We start from the raw sequence: 17,609 nt of genomic DNA, 5'->3' as shown, positions 1-17,609 counted from the left end.
CATTACATTACATTACCACCCTTCGCAGAGGGGGGAGCAATTGAGGGTTCGGTGCCTTGCTCAGGGGCACCTCGGCAGGGACTCGAACCAGTGACCCTCCGGTTCCCAAGCGGACGCTCTACCCACTGAGCTACTGCCTCCCCTATATGTCTCAATCCCTTGATTAGAGGAGTGTATACAGTGGTTTTCTTCGTGAAAGTGAAGCAAAGCTCAAATGGGAGAAATATGATCCCTTTCCCTATTCTTTGTCGATACTTTGTTACAAAAGGGTTCATTACTCTGAGCCTCTTATATAACAGGACACCTAGTTCAATAAAGCATCTGAGGGCTTTAAAATGGGGTGGTGGTGCAGCTAGCACAGCTGTGATGCGTCTGGCCTGTATGATAGAAGATCACAAATGACATTTTTATGACTAAAGTACTCCATAGTGTTTTAGATATGAGGAAAATATACCATGTGTCATATATAGTGCACAAAACATAAACCTTTATAGATAAACACAACATTTAGTCCAATTCATGTTCAAGTTGCATTCCTCACAAAACAAGGATGATTACTTTACAAAACAAGTTTGTTCGGATGGCAAGTTTACTCAGGAGTGATTTGTCTTCAAACATATAGACGATCTCACAAACAAACACGTTAGTGACTACAACTCCCATGGACTGCACGTGGACGGCAAGCGGTAAGCAGAGGGACTGCAAGTTCTGCACGCGCAGCGAGACACTTTGCATACGTCTGTCTGCTCCTCTCTTTGGGGTTCATAGTGAGCCACACGCTACCTGGGCCATGGCTGAGCAGGTGGCTGCCGTGTGTGAGCAGCTGACCAAAGCTGTGAATGTAATGATGGACGCGGGAACGGGCCAAATATACCGCCTGGAGGCCCTTAAGGTATCTTGCGTTAGCACTATTTAGCTGTTAGCAGTTAGCTTGCTTATCTAGTCATTTCTCACAGCTCTTTGGAAAGACCTATCACATACGTGCCATGTAGAAAATACACTTTTATGAGCAGCTTTCAAGCACAGCACCGCGCGTCCATTTGATTTTTTTAATTTTTATTTCGGCTGCTAGTCTGGATGCCTGATGTCTGGCGAGCTTGTCCGCCGTGATCACAGCTCACCTCCCACGACTCTTAATCATTTATGGATTCCTTCATTCATAGGGATGCAACTTCTACCGTTTTCAGAGGACCAACTGGTTACAAACGCCACTTAGCCAGGGCCCTTTGATCCTAAAGATAGTGTTGCATCTAATGATATGGTCGTTAAGGTTACGTCATGCCGCATGCCAGCTTCCCAATCCTGATCATGGCTCACAGTACTGCATGTATTCAAATATGCGATCTCCTATTCACACACCTGGTCATCTATATCGGATGTGTTTAATTGATTCAGAATTGGTGTCTTCCACATCTCGATTATCTCAGTGCACCTGATTTAGCTCTAGCATGTGTGCTTTGAGCAGGTAGAGATGGAAACGAGCATGGACCAGAATTGGGAACTGCCGGTCTAACTGTTCAGGAAGCTGCTGCTCTTCACATGTGTGTCTGTGATAAAAAATATTTTCTGTCCTTTAAAAGTTCTTAAAATGATGTTCTGAAAGCTAAGTGTACATAACTCAAACTATTTTATATCACCACAGTTTTGTGAAGAATTTAAAGAGACAAGCTTATTCTGTGTGCCCTGTGGCTTGCAATTAGCCGAGAAAACCCAGACGGCTGTAGTGAGACACTTCGGTCTGCAAATCCTGGAGCATGTCATCAAGTAAGTAACAAAGTCACACTGAACGTACAACTGCATGCTTTGTACACCCAAACTCTAAATTGGAAAATTGTTGGTTTGTCTCTTGCAGGTTCCGCTGGAATGACATGCCTCAACAAGAGAAAGTCCATTTGAAGCACTGCGCCATGCAGCTCTTATCAAATGTAAGTGTGACAGTAACAGAGATGCTGTGAGCAGAGATCTTATCAGACACCTATGTGATGCCTGTTTCAACTCTCATCAGGGTAGTCATTCTATCCTGGAGGAGCAGTGCCACATCAAAGATGCCCTTTCACGAATCGTAGTGGAAATGATCAAGCGTGAATGGCCACAACATTGGCCAGAAATGCTGAAAGAGATGGAGGCCCTCTCTAGTCAAGGGGTGAGTGACTCGCACTGCATACCAGGCATTCCCTTCACTGTGTTGCATGTGATGTGATTGTAATGATGTAATTGTGAATAGAATTTTAATGAGCGTAATATATATGTAAGTCATTTTAACCAGTGACAACACATTAAATTACACCTTAATGATGTCTTGGTTAAAAAAGGAAATTATGCAATATATATCAGCTATTTTTCAGCCGCCACCGCTAAGAATGAATAAAGGCTGAAACTGGACCTGGATTTATTGTTTTTTGGTGATGAATCTTCACAGGCTGTAGTCTTTCTGATGACAGTACAACTACTAAATCCTGTAGATGTGATGTGGTCTAATAGTATTGGCTCTACTTTTTAACTTGACTTTTTAACTTAAAAATGTGTGTATGTGGAGTAGTAAATAGACATTGGGCTGTACCCTTGGTAGGAAGCACAGACGGAGTTGGTGATGCTGACCCTACTGAGGCTGGCAGAGGATGTCATCACCTTTCAGACGCTGCCCACTCAGCGACGCAGAGACATCCAGCAAACGCTCACTCAGAACATGGACAGCATCTTCAGCTTCATGCTGGCCATCCTGCATCTTAATGTGGAAGACTACCGCAAACTGGTCAGTGGGCTCTTATAACCTTATTTGGTTTTGGTTAAATAAGGACCATTATAAAGAGAAACCATTGTCATTTTGGGTTAACAAAGACTAACATGTTTTCATACTGCTGAATCATAAATGAGAATGCATATCAAAGCTGATCTCTCTTGTTTCTCTGTTTTGATGCAGAAAGTGATACCTGGACAGGAAATTCAGGTAACACGCCACCACTGCATTTTTGCTCTCTCCTCCTTCCTGACTGATTCTTCTCTAGTTTTGTGTTTGGCTAGTGTATTTGTCACTACTGGTAGCATGAGTTGGTACCTGCAGCCCAATCAGGTTGCACAGGTAGTCAGCTCCTCCAGGATGGCACATGGATGTGTGCGGTTGTAAGAAGGTTTGCCATGTCTCCCAGCACAGTCTCAAGACCATAGAGGAGATACCAGGTGTGCCTTACACCAGTGCTTCCAAAAGTGGGGGGTGTGCCCCCTAGGGGGCGGTGCAGAGCTATTGCAGGGTGGACTTGACAAGGCAATTTGATGAGGCAATACTTCTTTGTATTGCCTCAAGTCCACTTCTCCTTTCCTTCGTGGTTTAATATTTTAAATAGAAATGCTTCAGGAATACAACTGAAATCCAATTTCAAAGATAAGTGTGTTCAAAGACTGTTGACCACATATCTTTCTGCCTGATTCGGTCCGCTTCACGTTGTGATCAGATCTTTGTTACTCTGTCCTCCGACTCATCTTTAAAGTAATGGTAAATCATGAGTTGTGACTTGCTGTAAATGTGTACCTGGAACATTGGACAGTGTGATAGCTCATGCAAAAAAACTCAAATGGGATGAAGATGGTCCAGAGCAAACAAAACATGCAAACCTCCGAAACAAAAACATAGCAGAAACCAATGTTGTTATTCAGATAATATATCCACATGCAGAGAAGTTGTGAAAGGAACCTGTGTTACTCTCTCCTTACTTTCCACCCTCCATGTTCTCTCCTGTCCTCCATGCAGGCCAGAGCTCACTGTCGAGTTGCTGTGGCGACACTGAACACTCTTGCAGGCTACATAGACTGGGTGACCCTGGCACACATTACCAACAGTAATTGTCGTCTGCTCGAAATGCTGTGCCTGCTGCTGAGTGAGCCGGAGCTGCAGCTGGAGGCAGCAGAGTGCCTGCTCATTGCCATAAGCCGAAAGGTCAGTCACAAAGCTTAGTGTGTTTGTTACATACATACATGCGTGCATACATACAAGCCCAAACACATACATACAATTATGTGTCAACACGTGGATATTTCCCATACATAACTTTTGTCTGATGTCATATTGAGGAAATATGCTTGGTTAAAGGCTAAAATGGGAATGGGAACCATACAAGGTGTGTTACAATGTGCTACATGGAAGCTTTGAGTTTTTGTATTACTTTTGATATTACTGCGTTTGTGATTGTGTATGTCATTCATCCACAGGGTAAGCTGGAGGACAGGAAACCATTCATGGTGCTGTTTGATGATTTGGCCATCCACTACATCCTCTCTGCGGCCCAGTGAGTACACCTGCTGACCCTGAAACGTCACCTCTTTTATAGGCTGAAATGTCATCAGGGCTAATGTTTGTTCACTTGTCAGGTCAGCAGATGGAGTGACGATTTGTAAGAAATCCACTGAAACACAGTAAGTAGTCTCACTACCCGACTTGCCAGCAGTCAGAAATCAAGGGGAGAATTAAATTTAAACATGCTTGCGTCTGAGGGTACTTGCTAGTAACGTGAGGTTTTTGTGCCCTGTAGAGCAGAAGAGGCGGTGAGAGTGGTGGAGCGACATTACATCTTCCTGAAGAGGCTATGTCAGGTCCTGTGTGCCCTGGGAGGCCAACTCTGTGCTTTGGTGGTGAGTCTGTGTAGCTTTCTATACACTTCTTCAGTTATTGTTCATGACCTGACACAAGTTATTTTCCAGAGGTGTTCACACTACAGGATAATTTATCCTGTGATTTCTGACGTAATGCCCTCACAAGCTTAAGCGAAGTCCAAATTAATCCTACTGTATCACTTGCTCATGTGGTGTGATGATCTGTTAGGAGTTCATTTTCCCTCCTCCACTCTGCTCTGAAGCCTTTTGGGGCGGTACAACTTTTGTACAATCAATATTAAACAACGACACTATACCAGGGGTGCCGAACCCACGACTCCAGCTCGAGTGTTCACAGATTTTGAATATTAATTCATACATATTTTGTAATCACGCGATCTTGTGAGATATCTTTTAGTAACGCTATAAGAGCATGGCTACCGGCTCATCCATCTCCCCCTTAGTCCCTGATTCCCAGCTAGACCATGTTGATTTTTGATCCACAGGGTTCCGATGTAGAAGTGAAAGTGCCTGGAAATCTCAGCAAGTACATGGAAGCCTTCCTAGCCTTCACTACACATTCTAGTCAGGTGCGTTTACCTCTAAATCCCTGAAATATGCATGCATTTGTGCGAAATTATGCCCTTCAGCTGTGTTTGTTTTCTCTTTCCTGTAGTTTTTAAAATCATCTACTCAGATTATTTGGGGGTCGTTGTTCAGACATGAGATTCTATCAAAGGACCCTGTTGTGCTGGAGATGGCCATCAAGTACCTCAGAGCAACCATGACCAACCTGGTCAAGGTGAGTGACTAGTCAGTGGTACTTCGCCGTGTGGTATTTAAATCAGATGTTCATAAAGTTCTGTCCTTCACTGCAGACTGGGTTCCCATCTCAAAATGATAGTCCGAGTTGTGAGTATTCCCGTGTGGACTTTGACAGTGATGAGGACTTCAACTCGTTCTTTAATGGTTAGTACGATGTACCTCACTTCACTTATGACCAGAACTGTGTAACCCAGTGGTTCCCAAAGTGTGTGTGTGGGGGGGGCAGAGAGACGTATGGGGGTGCGCGAGACAATTCTGATCTATGAAACGGGGGCCCTGCAGAAAAAGTTTGGGAACCACTGGTGTAACCCAATAATTTTCCTGACATGTCCTAATGCTCCCCAGCTTTCCGAGCGCAGCAGGGTGAGGTAGTGAGAAGTGCCTGTCGCGTTGTCCCTCTGGAGGCATTCCATATGGTAGCAGAATGGCTACGGTATCAACTCAGTAGTCCAATCGACACTGGAATTACCACATGTAAGTGCATTTGCTTATACTTCACACCCTCACCCACTGCCTGTGTATTCCCATTCCCAATCTGCCCACCTGAAAGAACACACAGACAAAAGATAATAATGAGAACATAGATATGTGATACACATGTGAATTCGGTGCAAATGGAAACAAAGTAGCGGGTAAAGGACAGCACATGACATGACAATTAGTGCTGGGGAACGATTGAAAAGTTTAATCGCATGATTTTATAAATACTTCTAAATACTGTATGTAGGTCCCATAATTTTTTCACAAAAAAAATTCTGTGGATTCTAAATTAGTTCTTTAGTACCAATATAATGAATGAGTCCTGTATTTCAATATTCAAATTGTAGGGGTTAGCCTTACAGTCTGTTTGTGGTCAATGTGTGTTATTAAATGCATTTCTTTGGGAAGACTGCTGAGTGCCTGTGCTCCATCCTGTCTCTATCAGTTGTCCAGTGGGACGCTATGACGGTCTTCACCGAGTGTGTGCTTGGGCAGATCTTCAAAATTCTTGGGGATGAGGTAACAGAAATACTTATAAACCAAACATTTACCTTGATAGATGACAGAAACAGTGTTAATGATTGACCATTTCTCTGCAGAAGTTGCACATAGATCAGAGCATGGAGCTCTTGCAGGCTGTGCTGAACTATGACACGAAAGACCCACTCATCTTGTCCTGTGTCCTCACCAACATCTCAGCTCTCTTCCCGTTTGTCATACACAGACCACACGTCCTGTCTCAGGTCCTCTACAAGGTCAGCTGATCCGTTCTTTACGTACCACACAGCTTCAGCTTCTTTTTTTAACCAGTGTGACTGACTATATTAACACTTTGAATATGATCATCTTATGAGATAACAGTGCTTGATTGTCCAGTTGAAAACATCTATTTTGCAAGTGCAATTTTCGATACTTTGCGTCTTAAACAATCTTATCACTTTGCGTGTTCTATGCTGCCATGCCTGAGTTTCCAGCACATGTATTTAAGATTCTGTTCCTCTGAATATGTGAATATTTATCCATGTATGATCTTTAATCCCACAGTTATTTTCTGCCATCACTTTTGAGGTTGTCCAAGATAGCAAGGTGAGTCACTAACAGACCCGAGTATCACCCTCCTCACCTTCCACACCCCAAACAGAGAGTCATTTTTCTACTGGTGTCTTCAGGCCCCAAGGACCCGAGCCGTGAAGAATGTGAGGAGGCACGCCTGCTCCTCTATCATCAAGATGTGTCGAGATTACCCACAATTCCTTTTGGTAAATATCTTAATATCACAGTTGAGGTATGATAGGGTGACTAAAGGCCAGTTTATTCTTCCAGTGGATACACAGGGTTTTGCATATACTTATATTTGGGACACATTTGACTCATGCACACCACAGATTTTTTTGACATGTCTTAATTCTGGTTTTGTCTCCACTAATTGTTCAAAAAGTACACACCCTCAACTAGCTTTAAGTGTTTTCTTATGTTATGTTTTGGCTATGAAAATGGTTCAATTTGCAAAGCAGCTTTACATATTTACACTGTTCAATTTGTTTCCTCTCCAGCCTTGTTTTGACTCGTTTTACAATCATGTGAAGAAGCTGCTCTCTAATGAGGCCACACTGACCCAGATGGAGAAGTGTTCACTGATGGAAGCGCTGGTGCTGATCAGTAACCAGTTCAAAGACTTTGCGAAGCAGAAGGCTTTCCTTGAGGAGCTAATGGCCTCAGTGATTGCACAATGGACCTCAGATGAGATGAGGCTGTGCGTTTTATTTCTCAGACTCATTTCTCAGACGCATAATGAATGTCGATGTCCTCGCAGAGAACTGACACTTTTCTTGCATGTTGTTTCAGTGTGCTGTGGGACCCTGTCGTGTTTCTGTCGTTTGTAGGAGCCAGTCATGTGATGACTGAGCAAAGTCAGGATTCAGACACAGTGGGCCTCAACCGGGCACGGGTAAGTGTGTATAACCTCTTACAGTTGGAACTAAAATGTTATCTCTGTATCCAGTTTTATCTGGATAGCCGCATAGTGCATTTAGAGATATACTGTATGCAAAGGTATAAAATGTTTGGACAAGCGCGCAGAGAAGGAATCTGTCAATAGTTATGTGTAACGCAACACATGACTTCGATCTGTCCGATTCAGTTGAGTTCCTGCCTGTATGCCATCCTGGGAGTGGTGAAGCGAGCACGCTGGCCTGCAGACCTGGAGGAGGCCAAGGCTGGCGGCTTTGTGGTAGGGTGCACTACCACTGGAGCTCCCATTTACAGAAACCCCTGTGCCAACCAGTTTCTGGCCTTTCTGCCCAACCTGCTGGCTCTAATCAGGTAGGCCTGCCATTTCATTCTTCTTTTGATTTTACCACTGTACTGTGTATGAAAACCTGAGCTGAACTTGTTGTTCCCAGCATGTTGCAGACTTAAGCCATCACTGTTTTATTGCTCTGTGAAACTATATAGACGTTACTGAAACTAGGTAGAATGTTGCATCATTATCAAATGCAGGATTAGCCATATTATAATCTTTCACCATGTGATCCCCTGTTACAACTATTGGACTGACCTTGTTACACTCATGTTCTACCCAAGCCTGGTTTGTTTTGACAAATTGACAGATGTAGGTGTGTATAGGCTATCGGTGTGCCTCCTACAGACAAACAAAGTAAACTTAATCAGCGAAATCTTTGGTTGCACTGCAATACCGTTGTCCATTCACATCCAGGTTTATCACTTTTGTGACTTATGACAAGTTGTGTGTGAAGTTGCTTGCTTGTGTTTGTGTGTGCATCATGCATGTTGTTCGAATCTCAGCATGACTAATTGTTTAAATGGGGGTCATGGCACAATGTTGTTTATCTCTCTCAGCGGAGTATAGACGCAGTAAATTAGAGAAAATGGGAGCCTGAGAGAATTTGGATATTAACAAATTGTCTGCAGTCCCCCAGATTTGACATGTGATGGGCACTCCAGATGAAGCATTAGATATCACGTTTTGCAGTAGGCTGAAGTCTGTCTCACTTGTTCATCATTAATGCCATGTCTAGTCTGACTGATATGTCTCCTTCCTTTCTCCCACGTTTCTGTTCTCACCAAAGAACCCTTAACAGTCTGTTCATACCAGAGAACGTGGCACGTCTAAATGAAACCTTTTCCAGGGCCTATGAGGTGATGGATATGGAAAGGAACATGGTTCTTGGTGAGAACAGCTCAATATTGTGGTGTATTGTTTGATGTCTTTGCTTTCTAGTTACAATACATCATTTTAAATGTTATATGGTGAAACCATTTAACCATATGCCATGCTTTCTGTAGGTCTGCCACAGCCCGTTGTGGATGTTTCTGACTCTCCGGTGGAGAAAACTAACCTGGAGCGCATGCAGGGATTTTTTACCACATTATATGACAACTGGTGAGAAATATGCTGTAACAGTAGGACTTTTGTTCTCTGGGAGTCATTTAAAGCTGAAATCATGAATACGTGTTGCATAAGGGCAGAGACCAGTACTCATGTATACAGGATATACGTTGTGCTTCAATTCAAATATTTACATGCCCGAATGATCTCCTTCTTTCTCAAGCAAGGTTAACTGTTTGCGTAAACCTGTTTCATTATTCACCCTAAACATCCATACTTTGCAACAAGTTATTTCCCTATCTATGCCCCTTCTCTCCATGCTTATTATGCCTGATTTATGTTGTTCCCTTTCCTCTGTAGTTTCCATGTCCTGGGAAATGCAGGTCTGTCCCTACAGCAGGACTTCTACAAAATCCAGGGATTGGCTGAACAAATCGTCGGCTCTGCCTTTGTCTCTCTTGACCACGTGCCTGATCACAGATTCCGCCCTATGATTCATATCCTTTTTTTCACCAGTCTTTACTCAGCTTTATTCAGTTTTGATTTTTCGTATTGAACTGTTGAGATATGATTATATAGATATTTGAGCTTAGTGGTCTTCCAAATTAACTCAAACAAACTTTGCAGCACAATTCACTTCCCTCTGTCTATATGTACAATTGGTATGTTTCATACGATAAAGAAAAAGTTTGGTGTTCAAGTTTCCAGTCATTAGTCTGGCATAGCCTGTAGATCTTATCGGTGTGTCCCCTCATAGTGAATTTGATTTTCTCCACTTAAAGAAAAACATGGTGTCCTTCAGCCATTGTGAGACAGAGGGAGGGGTAGGAGAATTACACTGTAAGAGCAGGCGCCGTCTGGCAATCCAAAGATGTGAAACTGATCATTTCTTTTTGCACAGTGTTTCAATGACATACTACGAGTCAAGTGGAGTCCAGACGAAGGAGAAAGTTGAAAGTAACATTGGGCAGGGAAAAACATGGGGCTTAGATTGAAGTGTGGGTTCAAACAGCTACCGCATTTGTCCTCTGCCCCCGTGTACATTTCAGATTTGGAGAAGTGGACCCTGTGTATAACCTTAAACTGGATGAGTGCGAGACGAGCACAGGTCCAGACATTTTTTATTTTGTGGATGACTTCCGCCCATCAGTCAGTCTCGAGTTGGAGTCCAAGCTCACCCTCCAAGGTGGCCCTTATTTTAGAGTAAGATTGGTCCCCTTGGTCCTCCAGGATGCAGTGATACAGCTCAGAAACGGTCCCTCTTAGTGGTGTCCTGAATGTAAGCAAGTCCTCCCACATCAGTTGAGGAGGAGGAGAATGGAAGTTTTGAAAATGGTTAGTGGAAAGTGGCTGATTTGATTTGCAGGCAATCTGTTAAGAGCCTAGAAAAGCTGTTAAAATCAAGAAAACATTGTATGCCTTTGTGATACCATACTGAAAAGAACAAGAATGAGAGCAGACTAGACCTAGGGCAGATGTGTTTGCAAAGTGTTTCCTAAATTGGTACCAAATCTTTAAAGTATTGAGAACTACAGGGTTTTTGGTAAATGTATTAGAGAGAGAGAAGTATATTAAGGAAGCTACAGAAGAGGAAATGCAGCAGGATTAGGCTTCCAGCCTGCCCCAGAATAGGTCAGGGGAGTCAATCCTGTAGCACAATTTATCGGTATGAATTGCCCAGTAATAGGATTGGAAGTTCTCTGCGGGGACTTGGACTTTCCCTTCAGCTTTCTCAAGATCCAAGAGACCCCTGGGTTTCCTGCCGTTCAATAAAGGCTGCAGTATGCTTCATCTGATTAGAGACACACTTGTTTCTCCGATCTGGCATTCACACTGATACCAAAACGATATATTTGACCTGATGAGAATTTACCTCACATTTCCTTAACCCAAGTACGGCTGTTTGTGAAGCAGTTGGTGCTCTCATGTCCTCTGGAGTACTATGACAGTCTAATCTGCCCCCTGCTGGGACCCCTGTTCACCTACATGCTGCAGGTCAGGATCTCCCTAACAAATGTGTACCATAGGCAACACTGGTCATGACTCGGATTTGATGTTATTTGGTTTCTCTTTGCTTCTGCTTCATTCTACAGAGACTCAACAACAAGTGGGTGGTCATTAACCAGAGGACTTCTGCTAAGTATGTTTGTGTATTGGTGCTTCCATCTGTGTATAACTGGAATGATTTGTACGTGTATGTGTAACGGCTTTTTTAGACACTTCATTTTCTTTCGTTTAAATGAGAATTCTTACTCTGCTTATTGATCAAATGTCCAGGTATGGGTTAGCAAAACAATCCAAACAGGAAATGAGTTGACTCTGAAAGGATAATTTCTAGTCATAATTTGTCATTTGGCCCATGTATCAAACGGACAGCTCAATTTGACATGTGTGGAAAACCAAATGCTGTCTTTTGTTCCTCATTTTTTGACCTACAGTAGTGTTCCCCCTTTGCCGACTGTACTTTAAAATCCCTTAACCAGCTGGAGTCCTTCCTTATGAAGCTTAATGCCGCACCTATTGTTTGTGTGGAGTTAATGATGAACTGTTCTCTGTGTTCATCTTTAGTGGTGAGGATGAGGAGGGCGTTGTGTGCGAGGAGAGCCAGGTGACACAGGAGATGTTGGAGGAACAGTTGGTACGCCTGCTCACAAGGGAGGTGCTGGACCTTCTTAGTAAGTTTCACTATCAACCAACCTTCCCCTACATCTCAAAACTCTTTCTTACATTGCAAATGCGTAGCATTTTGTTTAAGAGCATTATTATGGAATATGATTAGCACCTAATCTTTTGTTTTAAAATAAAATTTCACTTGTATTACAAATGCATACTCTTTCAATTGAGTTATTGGGATACATAATATTTTCTTTCTCTTAGCTGTGAGCTGTGTTTCCAAAAAAGTGCCCGAGTCAGCAGTGAATAAGGAAGAAGTTGATGGTGAGATTCAAATGATGTTTAAACAGATTAAATATGTTTCTACGCTTTGTCTTGTTTTCGTGAATAAGTGGGTTGATATATGTGCACTTGTAGAAGACGACATGATGATGGATTCAGTGCAGCCAGTGAGTGCTAACCAACCCACAGAGGACCTGACTGATCTGGGGAAATGCTTAATGAAACACGAGGTCAGTCTGGTAGCCATCCACCCACATCAATTTACATGCAATGTATGGATGAGATCTGCAGTAGCTTTTGTGTCCCTGCCCAGAACATCTACATGAGCCTGTTGAACATCTCCTTCACCTCTCTGTCATGGAAGGATGCCACCAACTGCCACCGCACTGCATCCATGGTCTGCTGGAACCTTCTCCGGCAGGTATGAGAACATATACATCTGCATGCTTTTTATGGCTTAATGTCACAGGGAGTTTGGCCAATAGACCTTTTGTGAACTCCTTGGCTTTAGCATCCGTCTTTAACATTTTGGTATGGATGCTTGGGGCTTTGCCACATTTCCTGTGCTTGATTGCCCTTCTTTCAAATGGGATATCGATGTTTATGTTTGTCTTGAGTTGGTTTGAGGTCAGCTGGTTCATCTAGCTCGGTTCAGTATCTCTTGAAACACACTCTGCTGAACGCATCATGCTGCTAGTTCTTTGTTCTAACATGAGTAATTTTCCACTTCTGGCATTATGGAGCTGTTTCTGAGGCTTTTTTCACTTTGAGTCGTGCTACTTTGCTCATAACATATCTCCATTGTCGACTGTTGATTGCGCCACATCTTATTGCAACAATTTTTTCTGCTGTCTCAGAGTTAACTTCCCAGATAAATTCCCACTTCTCTGTTTAGTCAACTTCCTCATTCACTACAGTAAGGTTCACTTCAGTAAGCGGGTTCTTAGCTCTAGGACAAAGTCTTGTTTGGTGCTGGAAGAACAGATGCAAATAATAATAGGCGAAACCATTTTGATATTGGTCAACTCAATTTTCATAAGCTTTAACTGGACAGATGACAGCAACAATGAGGAGGTGGTGGCAGTTTGTTTTGGCACCTTTTGTATCCTTACATCATAGGAATCAACTGCACTTATTTACAATGACATGGTTGACGATGCCAATGCACTCCTAGCCGAACTACACTACTTACTCCACCAATACAGTACAGTTTCATGCAAATGTTAACACCACACAGAACCAAGAGTGTGAGCCAGATAATACAAATGATGTTTTCCTTCCTTCTCAGGTGGCAGCTGGTAACCTTCTTCCTGAGGCAGTTACCTGGTTCTTTACCAGTGTTCTACGGGGTCTGGAGATGCATGGACAGCATGAAGTCTGCAACACCACCCTTACTCAGCTCGCTATGCTCGTCTACGAAAATCTGGTGAGCCCTCTTAGGGTATAAAATCAGTTTCTAATCTGTGGACTTTGACTCCATGTGTTTAATCTCTCTCCTCATCTCGTCTGTCCATCCATCCTAGCGGCCCCGTTACATGGAGCTAAAAGCTGTAATGATCCAGATCCCTAACATCAATGGTGAGGCTCTGGAACAGTATGATCATAGGCTTATGGACCCCAATGCCCAGAAACCTGGAGAGAAGAAGAGGAGGGACCAGTTCAAGAAGCTTGTTGCAGGAACAGTTGGGGTAATGCTACTTTTTGCCACTAGAAGGTGATAGACATACACAACTGGGAGGAAACATCACAATTTCTTCACTTCTGTTTTTCATCGCGTTTTACACTTCGATGTTACGTAGATTTTAATATAATTAATATTAAATCAATTATCAAGTCAATAAATACCCATTGATGTCCTTAAAGGTGTTTCTTAACAGATGGGTGCTTACTTATGTTTGCAGTGTTTCTGGTACGTGCTGTACATAATACATGTGAAACCGATGTAGGGAAAGGTGAAATGTTCTCTTTAATAGTTTACCTGGGATACCGGGTGAAAGCAATTTATTAAATAATAGGATCCATGACTTTTGATAACAATTCATAGACAGGGCCTAAAATATGATTTATCCATGCAGATGATGGCCTTCACTGTTTAACCTTTCATCTCTCTGTCCCCTGCCAACAGAAAGCTCTGTGTCAGCAATTCAAGAAGGAGGTTCATATCCGGAATCTTCCATCCCTTTTTAAAAAGCCAAAGCCAGAGAAAGAAGCACTGAACAGTGAAGCTCTGGGTCTAGCAGCTCTCTTCTCTCCAGAGAAAGATTCCCTGTAGGAACACAGAGTGACAAGCTCCATACCGGACTGAAGACTGTGGACACACCAGTAACTTCCTCCAGCTATGGGGCTGCTCGGCTCACTGACAAATTGTCAACACTCCTGTGTTTCAGTGCATCATCCTTTATTTTACTAAACAACAAGTTGTTGCTGCTGTTCCCTATGTCACTGCAGCTCAGAGTCAGTCTCTTACCTCCAGTTGCCAGGTACTGCTGAGTGTTTGAAGCCCCACATTCTCCTTCAGGCTTGGGCGCATTCAAGTCATTAAGCTACATGGAAATTTGTAGAAAAAAAGAGAAACAATTTCTTTTTTTCTCTGTCAAACCAACCATTAAGCTACACTCTGCACTAGAAAGAACAATTTTACCTGAATGTTTTTCATTTTAGTCTAGGTTGAAGTACTTTTGTTACCTTGTGTCTCACACACAATCATTTCATAAATTTAAGGGATCCTGATCTAAAAATGTTGGTCTTAAAAACTCATTTAATGATGTACAAACATGAAATGTCATCCTGCTTCCAGAAAGCATAGCAGTGCTGCGGTGGGATATTTAATTATGTCTACTGCAATATTTCAGGAACAAGGAATCTTTTTGTGAAATGTTGGACTTAAGGCACTGTGGCACAGCACAAACCAGGAACCTTATTTTACTTCTCACTTCCCCGGAAAATCTTATTTTACTTCCCACTCAAAGTGTAGGTACTCACTGGTGGTTCAAGAACTCTTGGATGGAGCTCAAACAAAAGCAAGTGGCATTTTTAAATAGTTGCATTTGAATTATTCTTTAGGTAAAAGAAAAGCTTACTACATCCACAGATTGTTCTTAAGTAGTTCTTTACTTGGTTCTACAATTTCAGTATAAAGTTACCCAGATAAGGAAAAACACAACACATAAATGCTCACAGAACACATTGTGACTGGTGATTACCGAACTATTGATGCTCAATAGCTACATTTATATGCACCGCAATGGTTCAGTGTTAGTTGGACTAAGACCATTAAGTCTGAATAATATGTAAACAAATGTTGTAGTATGACTAAGGCCTGAATCAAGCTAAACTTAGTCTGACTAAAAGAGCTGGTCCAGGCTGGTAGAAACTGGATTTTGTGGGCTGTACAATCGGCATATAAACACAACTCACAATATGACTTTTCATTACAACTGGCAGCACACTCTAATAGCATTGTATGAAAATATGTTGTCTGCGGTTGTACAGATACCATAAAAAAATGCATTTTTGCTAGCTAGTGGGGTAGCTAGCAGTTAACCAAAGCTGTAGTCGCAGCTAAACTCATCAGACATGACTGAAGTCAAGGGATGGACTTGAGTGCAGCCAGTGAGTGGGGAGATGGGAGTGGGATGTGGGCTGAGAAAGGTTGAATGGATATGCTTGCATCTTGCATATAAACAGGATTATTAATCGATTTATGAACTGACTCCAATGTCTCAGCTGGACTACTGTCTGTCAATAGCTACATGTACTCCAATGTCTCAGCTAGGCTACTGTCTGTCAATAGCTACATGTACATGTGGCTATTGTGAACAGATAAAGGGTCCAGGTGTAACTACAATCCATTCAGTAGGAACGCATTTATGAGATCAAATGCACCCACAAGTTTCAAACTTCATTCCAACTCTTCTCACTCGACCTCATTAATAAATGTATGTGGAATCTGGAGTCTTGAAATGTAAATATCTACATGCCATAAAATTTACTTTTGGACAGCAAGTATACATGAATCACTTAATGACCCACTTATTAAGCTCCAATCACAATGCAGCAGAATCCAGATAAGATGTAAAGCAGGGCTGAGCTTAAATGCAGTTTCTATTCCTAAAATATATGCTACTGGCTGCTCCGGTGTAACTGCTCCTATGAAGAATACAGAGATCCAGTTGCAACAAAAGCAGCAAGAATGTTTTGGAATGACCATGGTATATTTTCAGTTTTCCATCTAGTGGTTTATATATTGCATAGAACAGCCAGGCTTTGTGTCAAATCGTGTACCTGAAGCCTCATTGTTGTGTTGGAGCTGATGAGTTGACGACCCAAGTGGAGATCCTGATGGTCAGTTGATCCATTTGGTATATCACAATGAACCAGCACTATATCCCTCCATGTTGCAGAGAATAGCCTTTGTCTGTTTGTCCTTACCAAGCTCTGTATAATGAGTAATATATCATCAACAGTAATGTGTTGTAATGACATTTGATTGGAAAATTCATGCTCCAGAGGGGATGAATCCTAAAGATTTTTGCAATCCATAGACTTTTCACTTTACTTTATGACCTCAAAGACAGAATTTAACTTGGACTCCTGACTAAATTCCTCTTGGCTTAGGTTGTATTTTGACCTTAAACGCTAAATGATATTGTCAGCATGATGTTACATTCTTCTTCATACAAAATCATCTACACTGGATTAGTTATACTCTGGAGCCACTGTCAGACCAAGCGGTTTGGTGCAAGTTCCAATTCCATTCAAAGTTTTGTCTAACGACCACAGCCCTACAGGGTCATTAGCGTGGCTTCAGTTTTAGTCACATAAATTCTAAAATAGTATTTTGTGTTTAGATTGAAATAAGCTGACATGGTGGACAATTTCTAAAAAAAATCTTTCAATTCCAAAAGCTTTTTGTACTGTAAAAAATGAAAATTTACCAAATGTGTAGTGTTTATAATTAGATTTTAAATAAAATATTCTCAATTACTCAGTGTATTTTTTGTAAATTCTATTGAGATGAATGGTTTAAGAGTGATATATGGGTTGCACTCGGCATGTGAAAACAAAAAAAACTAGATGACATATTGGTGCGTGTTGTCAATGATCTCTCCGAATGCATAGTGATCAAAATGCCATCCAATCTGCCTGACCACATTTGTAAATCCACTCATGCGTTGTTACCCTACCTCTATCAACTCTGCCTGCTCTCATTCATAATGATTTGAATAGGAGTTGGGGAATTGGGGGTCTGCCGCTGGGACGTGAACAGTGGCAACACGACATATGTTCTGATGAAACTTGAATCTTACGGGTCTCTTTGATTTGGGGTTGACAGTAAAACCACTTATGAACGCTAAATGCAGTTTTTCTTATGGGTCAAAGGTCTCACAATATTGAAAGAGTTATTTACATCAGCACTGGGTTGTAGGGGAGTAATGAAAAAATTCAAAGTAACTGATATAACAAGTATAAAATG

At 42.0% G+C, this 17,609-nt stretch overlaps 1 protein-coding gene across 2 annotated transcripts; it reads left to right on the top strand.

Annotated features, from left to right (window-relative positions):
• The first annotated feature begins 683 nt into the window (after nucleotides 1–683).
• xpo5 (exportin 5) lies at nucleotides 684–17,090 on the top strand. 2 transcript variants are annotated; one of them, XM_076160946.1, is made up of 33 exons: nucleotides 684–892; nucleotides 1,643–1,764; nucleotides 1,853–1,925; nucleotides 2,006–2,143; nucleotides 2,570–2,752; nucleotides 2,921–2,947; nucleotides 3,746–3,931; nucleotides 4,204–4,280; nucleotides 4,363–4,407; nucleotides 4,524–4,623; nucleotides 5,091–5,174; nucleotides 5,261–5,386; nucleotides 5,463–5,553; nucleotides 5,755–5,883; nucleotides 6,335–6,408; nucleotides 6,489–6,644; nucleotides 6,934–6,975; nucleotides 7,059–7,148; nucleotides 7,443–7,642; nucleotides 7,735–7,837; nucleotides 8,030–8,211; nucleotides 8,979–9,079; nucleotides 9,196–9,292; nucleotides 9,599–9,735; nucleotides 11,136–11,233; nucleotides 11,332–11,378; nucleotides 11,807–11,913; nucleotides 12,116–12,175; nucleotides 12,269–12,363; nucleotides 12,447–12,554; nucleotides 13,422–13,559; nucleotides 13,657–13,821; nucleotides 14,259–17,090. In XM_076160946.1, exons 1-33 carry the CDS (start codon nucleotides 791–793, stop codon nucleotides 14,403–14,405), a joined length of 3,630 nt encoding a protein of 1,209 aa, XP_076017061.1. In that variant the 5' UTR covers nucleotides 684–790; the 3' UTR covers nucleotides 14,406–17,090. The 2 variants fall into 2 exon arrangements, with proteins under 2 accessions (XP_076017061.1, XP_076017062.1); XM_076160947.1 differs by having other exon boundaries at nucleotides 816–892; nucleotides 1,701–1,764.
• The last annotated feature ends 519 nt before the right edge of the window (nucleotides 17,091–17,609 follow it).

Source organism: Genypterus blacodes, unplaced genomic scaffold, assembly GCF_046128005.1.
Source record: "Genypterus blacodes isolate CSIRO-AG114 ecotype Tasmania unplaced genomic scaffold, CSIRO-AGI_Gbla_v1 ptg000108l_1, whole genome shotgun sequence".
Classification (NCBI taxonomy): Eukaryota; Metazoa; Chordata; class Actinopteri; order Ophidiiformes; family Ophidiidae; genus Genypterus; species Genypterus blacodes.
Note: the sequence above shows the minus strand (reverse complement) of the source record. Positions and strands in the feature narration are given on the sequence as shown.

Excerpts from the sequence above, each read along its gene's own strand:
- xpo5 (XM_076160946.1), top strand. The coding sequence starts at position 791 with ATGGCTGAGCAGGTGGCTGCCGTGTGTGAGCAGCTGACCAAAGCTGTG. Across the intron at positions 3,932-4,203 it reads TCATTGCCATAAGCCGAAAG|GGTAAGCTGGAGGACAGGAA; the intron begins GTCAGTCACAAA and ends ATTCATCCACAG. Across the intron at positions 12,555-13,421 it reads GCTGGAACCTTCTCCGGCAG|GTGGCAGCTGGTAACCTTCT; the intron begins GTATGAGAACAT and ends CTTCCTTCTCAG.